Source organism: Erpetoichthys calabaricus, chromosome 2 (assembly GCF_900747795.2).
Source record: "Erpetoichthys calabaricus chromosome 2, fErpCal1.3, whole genome shotgun sequence".
In the NCBI taxonomy this organism is placed as follows: Eukaryota; Metazoa; Chordata; class Cladistia; order Polypteriformes; family Polypteridae; genus Erpetoichthys; species Erpetoichthys calabaricus.
In genome coordinates this window covers 76,160,215-76,178,602 of record NC_041395.2, presented here as the reverse complement: position 1 = coordinate 76,178,602, position 18,388 = coordinate 76,160,215, and the positions used below count along the sequence as shown (strand labels likewise).

Sequence of the window (18,388 nt, the reverse complement as noted above, 5' to 3'; positions counted from 1 at the left end):
TACTTGTTGAAAGTAAAGCTCTGAATTTCTTCAGTTTTTTGCTAAAAAGTTTACATCACTTCGGAATCAAAACATTTTTTATTTGCAACTACAAAATTACTACAGTATTCAGTATACAGTATTCAGTATACAGCTTGCTCAGGCTCTCCTGCCTCTTACTAAACATTCAGAGAGCACTAGGAGAACCATGGAAAAGGGTCTGAGAACCCTGTGTGCCTCAGAGGCCGTGCTGCTTTCTTTTCAGGTAGGAACTGAAAGCATACAACCGAGGACATGCCCTGGTAGGGAGACTGGAAGCCCAAAAAGTCCAACATAGCCCAGGAAGGCCAGACAGGAGGCTGGCTAACTTCCCTTTTCATATATGCCCCCCACTGACTGGGAATATAAAATGAGGGGAGACAAAGATATTTGAAGGATTGGGTTTTTGTTCTTCAGAGTAGGAACTGCTGTTGAGAGGATCCTCCAGGAATACCATAAGGGACCTCAAACTGGGCACATTGCTTACTTAAGCGTGCACCTCTCTTGCCTACCAAGCCTTAACAAACATGACCACCATGTCTAGATTAAACCATCTTTTCTGTTGTCTCATATATTAGGTTGCCGGTACCCCTAGGCTCGTAACAATACATAATATTGTGTGTGTGTATATTGAGTATATTCCTTTTCTATGTATGTGTATATAAGTGCGTAAAAAAGCTAAATAGAGCGCTATATTGCCTACTGTACACTTTGCAGACACTCACAAAAAACATTACATGCAATTTATGAATGAATTTTACACAGCCAATATATCATTGAAATCATATGGAATACAAAAAATAGTGTAGGAATGAAGTCATCTTCATACTAAGTGAGAACAAAAAAAAGAGAAATCTATCCAGCCAATATACCTGAACAATGTTCTCTCAGTTTTCACAGTAAGAGTATTTAAATTATGAGCAAATACTGAACATTTGGTTGCACATTGCAGTTAAACATGGACAAGCAGTAAGAGGACAAAGCTGTATACTTGTTGAAAGTAAAGCTCTGAATTTCTTCAGTTTTTTGCTAAAAAGTTTACATCACTTCGGAATCAAAACCTTTTTTATTTGCAACTACAAAATGACTACAGTATTCCATTATTAGTATATAATGCTTGCTACAAATGTAGAATAAAAGGCAACATGTTAGATTATATTATAAAAACTGCTGAATATGAATCAGGGGGCATTATGCTCAGACTATATAATGCAGTAGTAGTGAGACCACATCTGCAGTATTGTGTGCAGCTCTGGTCACCACGCTACAAGAAAGACACAGCAGCTCTTGAAGCTGTGCAGAGGAGAGCAACCAGGTGCATCCTTGGACTTAAGGACACGTCCTACTCATGACAGACTCCAAGAATTAAACCAATTTAGTCTCGAGCAGAAGAGACTCTGTGGGGACCTCATCCAGGTCTTCAAAATCCTCAAAGACTTTGATAAAGTAAACTCAAGTTCTTTCAGATCAGTGGATAATTGCAAACTCAAGGACACCAGTGGAAATTAAGCAGAATCGCATTTAAGACTGAAGCCAGGAAGTACTTCTTTGTACAAAGTGTTGAAGGACTCTGGTACAAATTATGGAGACATGTAGTTGAAGTAGAAACTTTGACAAGCTTTAAGAAGTATCTGGATGAGATACTGGGACAGCTTAGCTATTAGCTAAACAAATGAGACTGATGGCATTGTTTGAGTATGTTTACATGCACACACTTAATCAGGTTAAGGTGAATAACCCAGTTATGGCAGAAATCTGGTTTCTTAAAAATTTACATTTACATGGGCAAGTAATCTTCTGGGGTTCTCCTTTGTCAGAATGCTCCAACATCACTAAACTGCACAAAAAAAAAGAGTAAAACATCATCATCATCGGCCACCGTGAATCTGAAATTAACCCTGACACCTGTGATAATTTACTTGTTTAATAAACATGTTTAGTCAAATTGATGCTTTTTCTTTATTGGTTTCTATTACCAGATTGCATACAGTAAACTCTTTTCTGCTTGGCTGTTTATTTGAGTCCTGCGAAGGACTGTCATACCGGTATGTGGGCTTCTTGCCTTACACTCTGCGCTGCTGGAATAATAATTACCAGGTATTTTTAATTCAGTGAGATAAGTATTGTGTTAGGTTACTCGTTACTTAAAATGTAATCAGACTACGTAATTCAACTTACTTTTACCTTGTTTCCCTTCTGCTCTCAGGATTGTGTTGCTGAGTTTAGCATTGTACATTCAGCTCACCAACACAAATTTAGCCATTTCTGAAATAGTGAGACAGATTATTTCAGACAGGAGAAGGAATAATGTGAACATGAAGGAAAAATGTCCCCTGAACATTTTCTTCCAGAAATGTACTTTGTGGACGCTTCTACCCTTTTCTGCTGAAAGTGCGTGTGAAGCAAATACATGTGCAGGCTGACAGAGTGCAACGGACATGTGTAGACTACTAACCCTAACCCAGATTTAGTCTAAATAAAAACAAGGAAAGGTTAAGGTGTCAACCCAAAATTAGCTTTGATGGCCAGTGCATTCTGAGCACCCACAAGACTGAAAACACCCAGCTCAGCATTGCAGCAGTATGATCGGAGCTTATGGGAACTCTGTTTTTCCCTACCCTACCCCGGTCATGGGTTTACATGGCCATATAATCAGGTTATTCATGGAGAAATCTACCTCTGTTAATCAGGGTTTCTCAGAGGTCAATAACCCAAATTCTCTATCAAGAATAAGGGTATACATGGCATTTTAGAAATCAAGCTTCTCTGAATATCCATGTTATTGAAGCACATGTAAACCCACTGTTTGTCAAATTCTTATGATTGTAAGTCTATGAAGGCACAAATTTGATATAAAGTTGAACACCTTACTGCCGCAATCAACATGAAAAAAATGTATAACCAGTAACAAAATATGTTCATCATGAATCTATAATCTTTACCTGATATAAAACAAAAACAAAAAATAGGCAAACCAGGCATGCATTATGTTGTGCTATTAGTGTATTATTGCATTGTTGTAGCCATCACACAGTTTTTAATTTCCCATTAACAGTACATAATATAAAATGAGTCTCTGAGGGTAAGAGAAAATAAAACAAAACACCCATATATTAAGTCGAACATATTTTTGGGATTCAGATACCTGCATATTTTGGAATTGTGACATTTTAGAGCACTGACATGTGCTGTGAAGTTCAATCTGCTCACCTTTGCCGTTCCTTCCTTCTCTGCATTGCTGACACTGCAATTGCAAAACTGTAAAGATACACAAGTCATACATACGGAGCAGACATAAAAAAGGCAGTTGCTTCTTCAAGACCCTCAAAATGCAGGAAACCAACAGCAATGAAGCTTTTCTTTCGTTGAGTCTTTTAATTTCTTTTGAGTTTCAGTGCTTCAGCAAAGCACACTATTCATTCAATGGAAATATAAAACATGATAAGTATTGGGCAGCACTTAGGCATGGGTATTCAGAAAAGAAACATGCACAAAAAACTGCTTCACCTCATTATGAAAACAATTTATGGGTGGAAAATCTTGACTAATATACCTGGCAATGTTCTGTATTACAAAAGCTATTGCTGTTTCTGTCAATTGTATTGTATTGCAAAAATTTAAACTGTTGACAAAACCTGTGTTGCTCCTTTTTTATGTTCTTCCCCAATATCTTATAAATACAAGATGAATAATTAAGATTTTCCAGAACTATAGACTACTGTGTTTTTGCATGTTTTATATCCACACACGAATATAAAGTTGTATACATATACAGTATGTCCATATCTAATATCTGCATCACTTTTTAAATATATCACTCACAGCTTGCTCAGGCTCTCCTGCCTCTTGCTAAACATTCAGAGAGCACTGGGAGAACCACGGAAAAGGGTCTGAGAACCCTGTGTGCCTCAGAGGCCGCGCTGCTTTCTTTTCAGGAAGGAACTGGAAACATACAACCGAGGACATGCCCTGGTAGGGAGACTGGAAGCCCAGAAAGTCCAACATGGCCCAGGAAGGCCAGACAGGAGGCTGGCTAACGTCCCTTTTCATATATGCCCCCCACTGAGTGGGAATATAAAATGAGGAGAGACAAAGATATTTGAAGGATTGGGTTTTTGTTCTTCAGAGTAAGAACTGCTGTTGAGAGGATCCTCCAGGAATACCATAAGGGACCTCAAACTGGGCACATTGCTTACTTAAGCGTGCACCTCTCTTGCCTACCAAGCCTTAACAAACATGACCACCATGTCTAGATTAAACCATCTTTTCTGTTGTCTCATATATTAAGTTGCCAGTACCCCTAGGCTCGTAACAATACATAACATTGTGTGTATATTGAGTATATGCCTTTTCTATGTATGTGTGTATAAGTGCGTAAAAAAGCTAAATAGAGCGCTATATTGCCTACTGTACACTTTGCAAACATTCACAAAAAACATTACATGCAATTTATGAATGAATTTTACACAGCCAATATATCATTGAAATCATATGGAATACAAAAAATAGTGTAGGAATGAAGTCATCTTCATACTAAGTGAGAACAAAAAAAAAGAGAAATCCGTCCAGCCAATATACCTGAACAATGTTCTCTCAGTTTTCACAGTAAGAAGATGAACACATGATTTCTTTATGACAAAATATGGATATTTTTAAAACCAGTAAAATCCTAATATAAGTCTGAATGAAAATATGTAGTTATCTTGAGGTTCTGCTAAATATTATCACAAATACACAGAACTTTCTCTTTGAAGTCTCTCATGATTTTTTCCCTTTCTCATTCAATATTTTCATTTGTAAAAAGAGTTCAGTGTTTGCATGTTTGGCAGTCTTCCACTATTGCTGGCAAACCTGGGATTGCATGTAGAGGCCTTGAGGACAATTGTTCTGCACTCTGACTCCCACACGTTCTTCTACTGTCTCCCGTGCTAATACTAGTTAAAATGATTTCTCCTCCAGTGTTTTCCAGGTTTTCTGCTCCCTCCATGTCTTGAATGTGACTCTGTGGATTGGTCAATTTAAACGCAATACCTGGACCTCGTTTGATGACCTCCACGTTGGCTCTACTGGTTTCCCAGGTACGAGGCTCGAGTCCTTCAGCAACAGTAGTACTTACATCTTCAGGTGCTAAAATATCATTTCCTTGATTGGAATAGTCTTTATTGGGCATAGTGAGATCTACAGTTTCTTGTAGATCTTCAACGCCTTGAACTCCTTGTACCATTTGTTGAGGCTGTTCACCTTGGCTGTGATGATTTGTATTGGGCATCACACTCATCACACTGTCTTCTGATATCATAATTTCAATGAAATTAGTTACTTGTTGATGTTTAGGCTCAAGTTCTTGGGGCCCCACTCCACTTACTGACAATGCCCTTTGGATTACACTTTGTGTAGAATCTACTGTTTTCTTTCCTTGCTCTGTATCTTTTGGTCTAGATTTCCTGGGCCTTCCTCTCTTCCTTTTTGTGGTAGTAGTTTCAGACGTGGGCTCTGCATGTCGTTTGGAATTATTGTTGTTTCGTGCAAATGCTACTGATGATGCAGAAGGAGTTGTGTTTTTTTCGTTGGATGCAGCAGATACAGGATTTTCTGGAAAAGGGACACTTACATTGCCTGTGGGCACGATTACTTTGATGACTGAAAACTGCCCTTGCTGTTGAGTGCCTACCCCTGGAGAAATAGTGAGGGGTGTGGTAGTAACAGGAATGGGCAGAGTTATTTTGACACTTGCGTCCTTTGGCGCTAGAACAGGTGGAGAAGAGCGGAGGGAACCACGTGGATCCACCCGAGGCAGTAATGCAGGGAAGCGTTTCAAAACTGCTTCTACCTTTTCTTCTGCATTGTCCATGGACTTCTGAGATTTCTCAGGGAATGTCTGCTTCCCTGTTACCATTCTTTCTTTTTCATTCTTATTTTGGGAGACAAGAAAAGAAAAACAAATTACAAAACCTTTAGTATTTTTCATTGTCTCTTTGGCAATGCATTCTTAGGGCTGGTTTGTACTTCACGCTCAGAATCTAGCGCATCACGGCCGCCACGCATTCTCAGCTTTCACTTGACACGTCCTCTGAGCACATCCTCAGAAATTAACATGACGCAGGCACGAGTTGCAGTACCAGCAGAAAGTCGGTGGATGCAGTGTGATCAAACCGGAACATGACATCAGAGTCTCCGTTTACTATCTACATGTGATAGAAAGCCAGTTTGCAGATCCTACAGGATCGATGTGCGTGCTTCGATGTTTGATGAATGGGTTTGATGTGGTGAAGCAAAACGCCAACATACAAATGCATCTGTGGTGCTTTTATATTCAAGGTCGCATATTCCTCATCGTAATGACATGATACATTTTAAAGGTCTCACATACAATTTTTTGTGCTGTCTTTTTTTTTTTCCACCTTCACAACAGCATCAGAATGTACGGCAGCATATTTGAGCCACAGAGGAAAAAATTAGGGACACAATGAAAAGGTCTATTTTGTGATTAAAGTGGAAATATTTTCTTTAATCTTGAAATGTCCACTTTATTTTATCATTACAGCAGACAGTCGTAAACGTCATCTTAAAACCGACCCAGTTATGTGCTGTGTGCTTCTGGGGCTTCCTCCTGAACTTACAGGAGTGGCAGGCAGCAACTGCCACACAGAACATATTAAATTTATGATATTTCAGCTCTCCGCACATTTAGAATCCTTAGATTTATACTTGATATCACTTTCACGATGAAATTCATTAAATTATGTATATTACATTTTACTAATAAATCATTAATTTAATTTAAATAATGAATATTGTTATAATAATAATTGTAATAATAATAATAATACTGTAATAATAATAATTACACATGTGGGGGCAGCGTGGTGGTGTCCCTGGTGTTCCCTGCCTGGAGTTTGCATGTTGTCCTGGTGGGTTTCCACCGCGTGCTCTGGTTTCCTTCCAAATACATGAAGGTTTGGGGATTTGGTGAAGCTAAAATGACACTAGTTTATGTGTGTGCTTGTTTTCACCTTGTAATGAGCTGATGCTTCATCCAGGGATTGTTTCTGCCTCCTGCCCGATGTTTGCTGGAATGGAAACATCCCTGCATTGATGAATGTAATCATTAAACATTCATCCTTTTCAAAGATATTGTGGCAATTCAGGCAATTCACAACACTGCGAAGCCGAACTTTTTCTCACCGTGATGATATCTCGCACTGCCACCTGGTGGAATCTTCCAGATTTACGTAAAGTATGTGCGCAAGTATAAACAGTACACTGCTTGCGCAGCAGTAGCGTCTACAGAAGTATGCGTTGCATTGCGTGAAGTATGAAACCCAGCCTTAAAAGTGCATAATGTTCATTGTATTTGCTATAATAAACTCATCCATAAATTCCAAAACAATACTTACCTATGAGCCTTGTGTATGATATAGGGCCAGCTCTCTGTAAACTGCTTTGTTAAAGCTCTTCAAAAAGTTCAGCAAACATTCCTCTGCCTCTGCATAACTTCTACAGTGGTGTGAAAAACTATTTGCCCCCTTCCTGATTTCTTATTCTTTTGCATGTTTGTCACACAAAATGTTTCTGATCATCAAACACATTTAACCATTAGTCAAATATAACACAAGTAAACACAAAATGCAGTTTGTAAATGGTGGTTTTTATTATTTAGGGAGAAAAAAAATCCAAACCTACATGGCCCTGTGTGAAAAAGTAATTGCCCCCTGAACCTAATAACTGGTTGGGCCACCCTTAGCAGCAATAACTGCAATCAAGCGTTTGCGATAACTTGAAATGAGTCTTTTACAGCGCTCTGGAGGAATTTTGGCCCACTCATCTTTGCAAAATTGTTGTAATTCAGCTTTATTTGAGGGTTTTCTAGCATGAACCGCCTTTTTAAGGTCATGCCATAGCATCTCAATTGGATTCAGGTCAGGACTTTGACTAGGCCACTCCAAAGTCTTCATTTTGTTTTTCTTCAGCCATTCAGAGGTGGATTTGCTGGTGTGTTTTGGGTCATTGTCCTGTTGCAGCACCCAAGATCGCTTCAGCTTGAGTTGACGAACAGATGGCCGGACATTCTCCTTCAGGATTTTTTGGTAGACAGTAGAATTCATGGTTCCATCTATCACAGCAAGCCTTCCAGGTCCTGAAGCAGCAAAACAACCCCAGACCATCACACTACCACCACCATATTTTACTGTTGGTATGATGTTCTTTTTCTGAAATGCTGTGTTCCTTTTATGCCAGATGTAACGGGACATTTGCCTTCCAAAAAGTTCAACTTTTGACTCATCAGTCCACAAGGTATTTTCCCAAAAGTCTTGGCAATCATTGAGATGTTTCTTAGCAAAATTGAGACGAGCCCTAATGTTCTTTTTGCTTAACAGTGGTTTGCGTCTTGGAAATCTGCCATGCAGGCCATTTTTGCCCAGTCTCTTTTTTATGGTGGAGTCGTGAACACTGACCTTAATTGAGGCAAGTGAGGCCTGCAGTTCTTTAGACGTTGTCCTGGGGTCTTTTGTGACCTCTCAGATGAGTCGTCTCTGCGCTCTTGGGGTAATTTTGGTCGGCCAGCCACTCCTGGGAAGGTTCACCACTGTTCCATGTTTTTACCATTTGTGGATAATGGCTCTCAAAGTCGTTCGCTGGAGTCCCAAAGCTTTAGAAATGGCTTTATAACCTTTACCAGACTGATAGATCTCAATTACTTCTGTTCTCATTTGTTCCTGAATTTCTTTGGATCTTGGCATGATGTCTAGCTTTTGAGGTGCTTTTGGTCTACTTCTCTGTGTCAGGCAGCTCCTATTTAAGTGATTTCTTGATTGAAACAGGTGTGGCAGTAATCAGGCCTGGGGGTGGCTACGGAAATTGAACTCAGGTGTGATACACCACAGTTAGGTTATTTTTTAACAAGGGGGCAATTACTTTTTCACACAGGGCCATGTAGGTTTGGATTTTTTTTCTCCTTAAATAATAAAAACCATCATTTAAAAACTGTATTTTGTGTTTACTTGTGTTATATTTGACTAATGGTTAAATGTGTTTGATGATCAGAAACATTTTGTGTGACAAACATGCAAAAGAATAAGAAATCAGGAAGGGGGCAAATAGTTTTTCACACCACTGTATATAGTAGTTGTAAACACACCAGACAAAAAATAGTCACCTCTGACTAAATCTTATCTAACATCATGTAACTTCTCCATGAGACTGAAAAACAATTGCAATTCTGTCTGGCATGGACATCATCAGTTTGCAGATGTAGACAACATTAATTTTATCCACTCTTCCAGTATCAAATGAGTCCATCACTCTACAAGCCTCATCCAGGGAGTGTTCCTGCCTTGTGCCCAATGCTTGCTTGGATGGGTCCCAGCTTCCCTGGAACCCTGTTTTGGTTAAGCAAGTTTGGAAAATGGATGGATGGGTTTATTAAGCTTGACAATTTATTGGTAGGATATAAAAATTAAAATCAAATTGCAATGATTTAGTTATGAAATGAATTTATTGTTGCTTTCTGTCATTTATGAATTGGTTCACATTTTATTCCTTGACTTTTCTGATTATTCATTTTACTATTTTGATGGTGATGTCATTGTATCGCCACTTTGCAATGAGTTTCAATTGTGAAAACCTGCAGTTCATATATCTTTTTCCCAACCAGTGAGTATAGCAACAGCATATCTAACTACTGCATGAGTTTTTACGAGTTACCATTCTTGAATTAAATACCTGTGTTATTGGACTGCTTTCCTCTTCGTCTGTGGTTGAATTTCTCTGATTTGGTGGAGTCTTCTTTATAACCCTATGTGATTTTGCAGGGCCTGCTGTATTGAAAAAAAAAATAAAATAGACACATGTTTTGAGTCTTTTCTAAACAGGAAAATATGACTTGTATATTAAAAATTCTTATACACATTTTATAAATTTCAGAATAAATAAAACTCACTAAGACAATAAGAGCAGCAAATCAGTGAAGAAATGTAAAAAAAATACTAATGACAATTTGTTGCATCTGGGGTTTGTGCCCTTATGAAGAACAGATACTCAGGTATTACATACTCTAAATATAAATGTCTGAACCCTAGTTCTCAGAAGATAACCAAAGATGATCAGTAAATGCATGTTCTTAAATTAAGGTACCAATAAACCTTCATTGTATGGTGAAGGTACAGATTTTAATGGTTTTCTTTTACCTTCTTTAAATTTTAGCTCTCTCTCAAGACCCTTTATTTTACTGGCACATAAAAATATACAAACATATTTCAGAGGTACTAAGTGGTCAGCTGAGTCATCTGTATTTTATAAATGAGAGTAAGGAAAAAACAATGTAACAAAGCTGGGTCCAAAAATGGATTAGTCCTAGCCTAGCCCAAGTCCACAATTGTAGTCAACCTATGATCCTACTTAAACTGTCTACACTTTAACAAGAATGCAGCCATTTGCTGGAAAAATTGTACACAGAGTATAAAAATGTATAAAATGCACATGCAAAAGAGGCAAATACTATTGTAAATGTGTAATGTAGAAATGTCAAAATTGGTGGTGTATATCTTTTTAAACAGCAGTGTGTTCAAGAGAAAAGGAGTGAACATGAAAGAACAGAGAAGGATCAGGCGAGAAGTCAAAATACCAGTAGACAGAAAGGGAATCAAAACTACATTAGCATGTAATTTCCAGGCTTCATTTGTAGATGAGGATGGCCACTTTGGCATCAGATGATGAGGCCCATATCCACAAACACTGTGGTACATGACTACAGTAACTGTGTGATGTCACAACACCCTAACTATCTTTAAATCAATGATACTAAATATCACAGCACGGATAATGAGTAGAATTATGAAGTACAACAAACTCTTTAAAAAAGATTATTTTTCTACAGTGAAAAGAATCCAAGGGAGCTTTACACATACAGTGCTATAGTACAATTATTTGAGTACAATTTTACAGTTGGTATGCAGGTGGGTTAAATAATTTATGCAATGTTAGACACTGAGTTAAAAACAGACTGAATGAGAAACCTTCCGGTTTATGGTCCAATGCACTTGAGAAAATAGTAACAGGGTAGTTACAGTTCTTAAATTACTATACTGGCTTCCAGATAAATTTAGACATGATTTCCCCTTGGGATTAATAAAGTATCTATCTATCTATCTATCTATCTATCTATCTATCTATCTATCTATCTATCTATCTATCTATCTATCTATCTATCTATCTATCTATCTATCTATCTATCTATCTAAAAGTCTTCCTTCCAACTCAGAAAGTTTTTAATGGCTTAGCCTTATCTTGCCTTAAAGAATTTATCAATGCCTGTACAGCAAATCATATGCTATAGTCACAAGTGCAAATCTTCTTAAAATACCTGGGATAAACCAAAATGCTGTGGTATACTTCAGAATGGCAAAAGCAAATGTCATCTGCATAAACTGGATTTTTTTCTGTCTTCTCTGTAGCTAGCTGATCTTACCCAATATACTTTCATTTATTTGTTAATATTTACCCTCTTTAAGAACCTAGTTAAAATATATGGATGAATTTGTGCATCTTTCTGTATACATTTTGAATGCCGCTAACATTTTCAGTACTGCATATTATTTTCAGTTCCATGTAACTTTATTATAAATGTGTACAATTAGGGGTGGAAGGGGGGCTCCTAGACTAAATGTTTTGCTTGGGCCCACCTAGCTGTGCTGAGAGAACCACAGAAAAACTAACAGGTAATGTCAAAGCTTTGGAGTCACCCAAACTTGAATAGCCACTACAATGGCAATAGGTAAATGAACAGATACAAAAAGATGACAAGCAATATATAAAGAGAGCAAGAGTATAAAATGTCAGAGCTTAAAATGATACTTGATAGGCTTAGAACACAACACATGAACATCAAGTGATCCCTCACATGAGACACTATACTGTGTCAGGTATTAAAAAAGTCTGATCCTTCAACTATCAGTTTTATGAAAGAGTGAAAGAGACAAGATTTTTAACAGCATTATTCGGGCAACAAATTATTTTCACTAAATCAGATTATTTCAGCAGTGAAGGTAAAACTTAGTTCAGAAATTATAAGAGGCTTATATTGCTTCATTACCCAATAAGTTTAATTTACTATTTATTCATAACATATTTTTATAATCTTATATAATACGCTACTGTGGCTGTCCGTTTGTCTGTCCAGGATTTTAAATCACCAGTAGCTCACAAACCGTTTGAACTATAGACCTGAAATTTGGTACACATATACTATGTGATGTCTACTATCCGCTTTCGGGGTGATGATTGTCCTCCAAGGTTTTTCCTCTTTTTATTTTTATTTTATTTTACTGCAGAATCAACTCTCAGCAGCGGCCTGCAGGGCGGCCATGCGGTGCATGTGTATGGGCGCCGTTCTTATTCCCTACCACCTTTGCCGTCACTTCCCTACCCCTTTATATCTTAAATCGTTCTTGAGGCAAACTGAAGACTTACTAAGTACAGTGGAACCTCGGTTCACGAACGTCTCTGAACATGTACAAATTGGGTTACAACCAAAAAGTTTGCCAAACTTTTGCATCTGTTCACGACCACACACTCGGCATACAAACAAGCCAGTTTCCCTTTCAGTTTGTGCGCACCGATGATTTCCGCACAAATTCAGTCTCTCCCTGTGCATTCCCTGTGCAGCGAGAGAAAGCGTGAGCGAGAGAGAGAGGGCTGGCCGCATAAGGCCGAGAAGGCAGTTAAAGAATGCACTGGGCTTGTTTTTAAAGAGATTGATTCGAGCATTGTTTTAACCTCGTTGTATTTAATGAAGACTTTTCTCTATTGGATTTTAACCTCCACTTCACTTCTGTTTACAGCGATTGGTTCGTAGTGTGTATTGTTGCAATGTTACTTTTCTTGGTTGTTTATTAAATTACAGATTTTTCAAATGTTCATGTTTTTCCCTGTGCTTAAATCTCATTAAAAAAAAGTGTTTTTAGTGAGCGGTTGGTAGCTTGCAATGTTAGTTTTCTCTGTTGTTCAAGGTTTTCTCAGTGTTATTCAGTGTTTTTACATTTAGTTTACTATTACGCTGTGCATTCTATGGTATAATTAACTATATTTGTGCTTAAAAATCTTTAAAAAATATATTTACATACAGTTCATATGGTCTGGAACGGATTAATTGTATATACATACAATCCTATGGGGGAAATTACTTCGGGTCACGACCAAATCGGGTTACGACCAGAGTTTTGGAACGAATTACGGTCGTGACCCGAGGTTCCACTGTAATTGCAACACAAACACTGACTTAATCAATTTTAACACGAAAAGATGTCGACGAAAGAAGAGAAAAAGTGGGCCGCTAGGGTGGAGAAAAGAACAGCTGCTCAGGAAGCAGCAAGCGCATCAACCTCTGAGCAAACGAATGGTAAACGTACAGAGAGAGGAGTATGAAAACTATGAATGCTCAAGTCAAGTATATTCACTGCAGGTTATTGTACAGTGCGCAGTTACTGGTTTTAATATAATGCACACTATTACTAATCATTTTCATTGTTATTTAGAACTGGTTGTTATGTGCATGTTACAGAGAGTTTAGCAGTCTTATTGCCTGTAGAAATAAGCTATTGCACATTATGGCTGTTCTTGATTTTATGGAGCGATATCTCTTAACAGATGGCAAGAGATCGAACAGTCCATGACAGGGATATAAGGAGTCACTCACATTGCAGATGGCTTTCTTCTTGCATCCTCTCAGCCATCCTTACCACATGCTGCAGAGTCTTCCTGTCAGACACATTGCAGTTTCCGAACCAAGACGTGATGCAGCTCATCAGGACACTCTCAATAGTGCCTTGATAGAAAGTGGTGAGGATGGAAGGAGGGACTCTCACTTGCTTCAGCCTCCTAAGGAAATGCAACCTTTGCTGAGCTTTCTTAACCTGGTGTGTGGTATTAAGAGTCCAGGAGAGATCCTCCGTGTAGATGTCCAAGAACTTTGTACTGCTGACCCTCTCCACAGGAAAGCCATATGCAGTGGGAGATGTTCAGCCTTTGTTCTGAAGTCCACAATCAACTCTTTTGTCTTATTGACATTAAGGGACAAATTGTTGTCTCCACTTGAGCTCACTAACTGTCCCACCTCTGCTCTGTATGATGTTTCATCTTCATTACTGATGAGTCCTAGCACTGCTGTATCATCAGCAAACGTAATGAGCTGCTCTGTGCTGGATTTGGCAGTATAGCTATGTGTTAGCAGAGTAAAGGGCAACTGATCCCCTCACCTCGTTCTCAGTTTGATGGTAGGCAATGTTTTTGTGCCAATATATACTGCTTGTTGTCTTTCTAACAAGAAGTCCAAGATCCAGTTACAAACTGAGATGTTCAATCCAAGCAGAGAAAGTTCCACTATTAGCTTCTGTGGGATGATTGTGTTAAAGGCTGAACTGAAGTGAATAAACAAAATCCTAGCATAGTTATTCTTTTCCTCCAGGTGGGATAATATGGTGTGTAGGTCAAATGTGATTGTGTTAAAGTCTAGTTCATACTATAACAGTACTGAACCATGCTGCTCTAGAATGCTTTCCATATTGCTCAGATCAGAGCAGCAGTGCATCTGGCCCTTTTCTTTTCAACTATTGCAACAGCAATGAGCAAGTAAATGGCATGTGTAAGATCATATATGAATATATATAATACTACAAAATATGTACAATCCCTTGAACAGTGTTTAGGTGTGTTGCCTTGTAGCAGGTAATATAGTTACAACTTCAGTAAAATTTCAGTATAAATTTTAGTATTTTGTTTTTAGGTAAATAATTACATATACAGACTAAAATAACTTGAAAAAATCAAGATGTATGTACTGTATGTGTTACATACTGTAACTAAATATTCCCTGGCTTACTGTGAGAATGCCTAGACCTTGCAATTAAAATCAATTTTCAGTTCTACAGTGAAAAAATGAAGTGGTATGGATTGAATCAAGAGTTTCTGATTATGTCAACATTTTTACTTTGTGTGTTTTAACTTTATCTTCAGATTAAAAAAAAACAACTGCAATATATATCAGTATCGAATCATAAAACTTAATAAGTTGCAAAAAATCTAAACAAAATAAGTATTATATGTATTTGTGTTTAAGTTGCTAAGTAGATGCCTATCTTATAGTTATAACTGCTTCCAGAACTGTTTTAACTAGTATTATTTCAACACCAACATTTACACTATACATATTTCTCTTTACTCAATTTATCCAAGATGCATCCTGGGTCAAAGCTCTAATTGAAAACACTACCATCAGGCACCTGCTCCAATGACTCACATGGCTTGGGAATGACAAGAGCTTAGACCTTTTTGGAGTAAAATGTTATTTATCTAACAGTCTTGCCATCACAATAATCCTTAACCCTCTAACAGCACAGATCGAGTAAAATCTGCCAGGACACTACTGCTTAGTGAACAATTTATTGTGGTAACTTGCACTATATTACTTACACTAAATTATTAACATGACATCTTATCTTTTGCAACTGGCAGAACAATAACCCATCTACCATAACACAACAGGTAAAAGATACCCTCTTTTAATTAAAATTAAAAAAAATGTAAATTACAAAGAACTGTCCAAAAATTCTTAAAAGCCTCGCAAACATTTATTAATGTCCTTGACTAACTAAGAATGCTGAACATTTTTAACCATTAGGATACCTCAATATCTTTGAGCAGTGACTTCAAAATAAATCCTTTAGACTTCTTGCTCTCTAGAGAGGTAAGAGAAGGAAGTAGCATTTGGTTTGAAGAAGATGTAGCACTGTATGTCTGACTGACTTGTAAGTCATTCATATTATTGGTTTTGTAAATCACTATTTATTAAAAAAGGAAAATAAAGTAAATGGATTTAAATATATTAGACAATCATAAATATGTTGCAGTCTTAAAATCTCTGAAAATACAAAAATAAATTACTATTGTCAAGATATCATTCTGCTGAGTTTACAGGAACTGATTTTAAAGAGTGCATAGGTAGGGACTGTGGCTAAAATCAGAAGAGAGATACATATCTCTATTATGCCCACAGTATAGAAGACTCTGTCCCAGTCTGATTCCTCGCACCAGTGCTGCCTTAAGTAGCCCAGTTGTTCACAGAGCTGAATAGGAGTGACATATCCCTCTACTATCTAATTTTTAATGATGCTTTTACCAAAAGACAAAAATCAACAGTTTTAAAAATGTCTGGTGTGGCAAATCTATATATATAATTCTCTAAGCCGTCGCCAGAGCAGGCAAGACACCCATGAAAGCACGAAGGAAGGAGCCATATATAGATTCTCTAAGCCGCCACCAGAGCGGGCAAGACACCTATGAAAGCATGCAGGAAGGAGCCACGCCCACCAACTCTAAGACCATTGGATACGACGAAAACTCGCACAGCCACGCCCACCAACTCGGACGCGACGCCTAGGAAAACACGCCGTCATTTCTGTTTGTCTGTGCTACAGTCCACATGCAGCTGTGGGCCACGTTGACTTTTCGGTTACGAAGCACGACCGCGTGCAACATCGCAAACTGTGTTACACGCTACATACAGCAATTCGCATCTGCGACAAACATGTGTCTTCTTAGATTGTCCTGCAGGAACACAGAAAACGTTTCCCCGCCCACCAACACTCCTTATTCCCCGGCCCGCGTTCAACCTCGCTCTCTAGGCATTCCCACTGCCTGCTCATATGCCCGGACGAAACAACTCACCGACCACCCCGTAATTTGCTTTCATCTGTGCTAGGAGTCCACATGCACCTCTGAGCCACGTTGACTTTTCATTATTCTTTTCGGTTATGACGCAGGCACCACCATCGCAAACTGTTTTACACGCCATGGTCTTAGAGTTGGTGGGCGGGTCTCCGTGAGTTGCTCTTGCGAGTGGGCACATGACCAGGCGGTGTGTATGCTTTGAGAACGAGGGTGGACGCGGCAGGACCATGTAAGAACAGACATGTTTGTCGCGGATGTGAATTGCTGAATGCAGCGTCTAAAACAGTTTGCGAGGGGTATCCCATGGGATCCTTAAAACAATCCTATAAAACTGAGGTTAAAACACAATGAAGGAAGCAGTCTTTAAAAACCAATAAGCCCTGTGCCTCTGTTTCATTAGCATCTTACCTGCTTCACCAATGCAGGCCCTGCAACAGTCGAGACGCTCTCTCAGCAGCTGACCTTCTCTGTGCCTGACTCCACTATAGGCTGCAACAAAATTATGAAAGTACTGGCGCATTTTTTCACACAAGCTGTGTGTGTGGGTGGGTGGGTGTTAGTTAGTTAATTAGTTATTCGAAGGATTTCAAGATTTAATATGCACAAGCGGTAACACTGCAAAAGCAGCCCAAACCAGAAAAGACGGCTGGCAAAAAGTGGCCGACAAATTACACGCGTGTGCATTGTACTTACTGAAAGCAGCGTTACAGATTTTGCAAATGTTCATTTTTTTCCCTCTGCTTAAAACATTTAAAAAGCGGCGTGATTATGCAGGTTGGTATGCAGCATGTAAAACAGTTTGTTTGTCGCGGATAATTTGCCTTTTACTATTACACGAAGGCAATTTCCTGTTAATACTTTGTTACAATGATATAGCGGTGTTCTCAGTATTCAAAGCGCTATCCACACAGGGAGGAACTGGGAAGCGAAACCACAATCTTCCACAGTCTCCTTACTGCAAAGCAGCAGCACTACTACAGCGCCACAAGTCAGTTAAATAATACACCGGGCTCGATTTTCTTATCACTTCTGTTTACAGAGATTGGATCGTAGATAGCATTGTTGCAATGTTACTTTTCTTGGTGGCTTATTACATTATACGGATGTTTCACATGTTAATTTTTTCCCCTGTGCTTAAAAGACATTAACAAAGTGTTTCTCAACTGTGACTCTGGAACATCTCAGTACACAAGCTATATTAAGCGTCAACAACGAAGACTCGCTACACCTTAATCTACAAGTACTGACACTTATCCCTACCGACGAAGTAACTTTCACCAGCGTGGCCTTCTTCGTCACAGACGATCCCAGTTTCAGTCACGGACAATTATATGTTGCTATCTCCAGAGGTTTATCTTTTCATTCACTCACAGTGGTATCCACAAACCCACCCCATTTGGACAACTGTGTCGTTCAAGAAGTGTTCACCCATCAATACATAATTATGCGGCATATGCTACGCTGTGGGTTGGCTAGTAAGCAAATAATTTCCTTAAAGCACGGTTTGTTCCAGTTACACATTAATCCTTTCATCTGCCTCAGACTGGGTGGTGATCACAGAGCTTAGAGACTCCCCATCTATTTTGAGATGGGCATTATACTACTGAAGAGGGAAAACAAAAATATTCAGGATTTGGCTACTATTTGT

At 38.6% G+C, this 18,388-nt stretch overlaps 1 protein-coding gene across 4 annotated transcripts in view; it reads right to left on the bottom strand.

Moving 5' to 3' along the window:
• Positions 1-209: 209 nt before the first annotated feature.
• Positions 210-18,388, bottom strand: part of rfx5 (regulatory factor X, 5) — a 41,835-nt gene continuing 23,656 nt past the window's right edge. For 2 of the 4 annotated variants that reach the window (XR_007934101.1, XR_007934103.1), the window contains exons 10-12: positions 9,742-9,836; positions 4,082-5,929; positions 210-371 (exon numbers count right to left, since the gene is read on the bottom strand). Coding sequence is in view for 1 of the 4 variants with exons in the window: in XM_028793944.2 (XP_028649777.1) it covers positions 4,826-5,929; positions 9,742-9,836 (1,199 nt within the window). In the remaining 3 variants the exon portion in view is untranslated. Of the gene's footprint in view, positions 372-656; positions 891-3,003; positions 5,930-9,741; positions 9,837-18,388 lie in introns of those variants that run through there. The other 2 variants (XR_007934102.1, XM_028793944.2) reach the window with 2 other exon arrangements.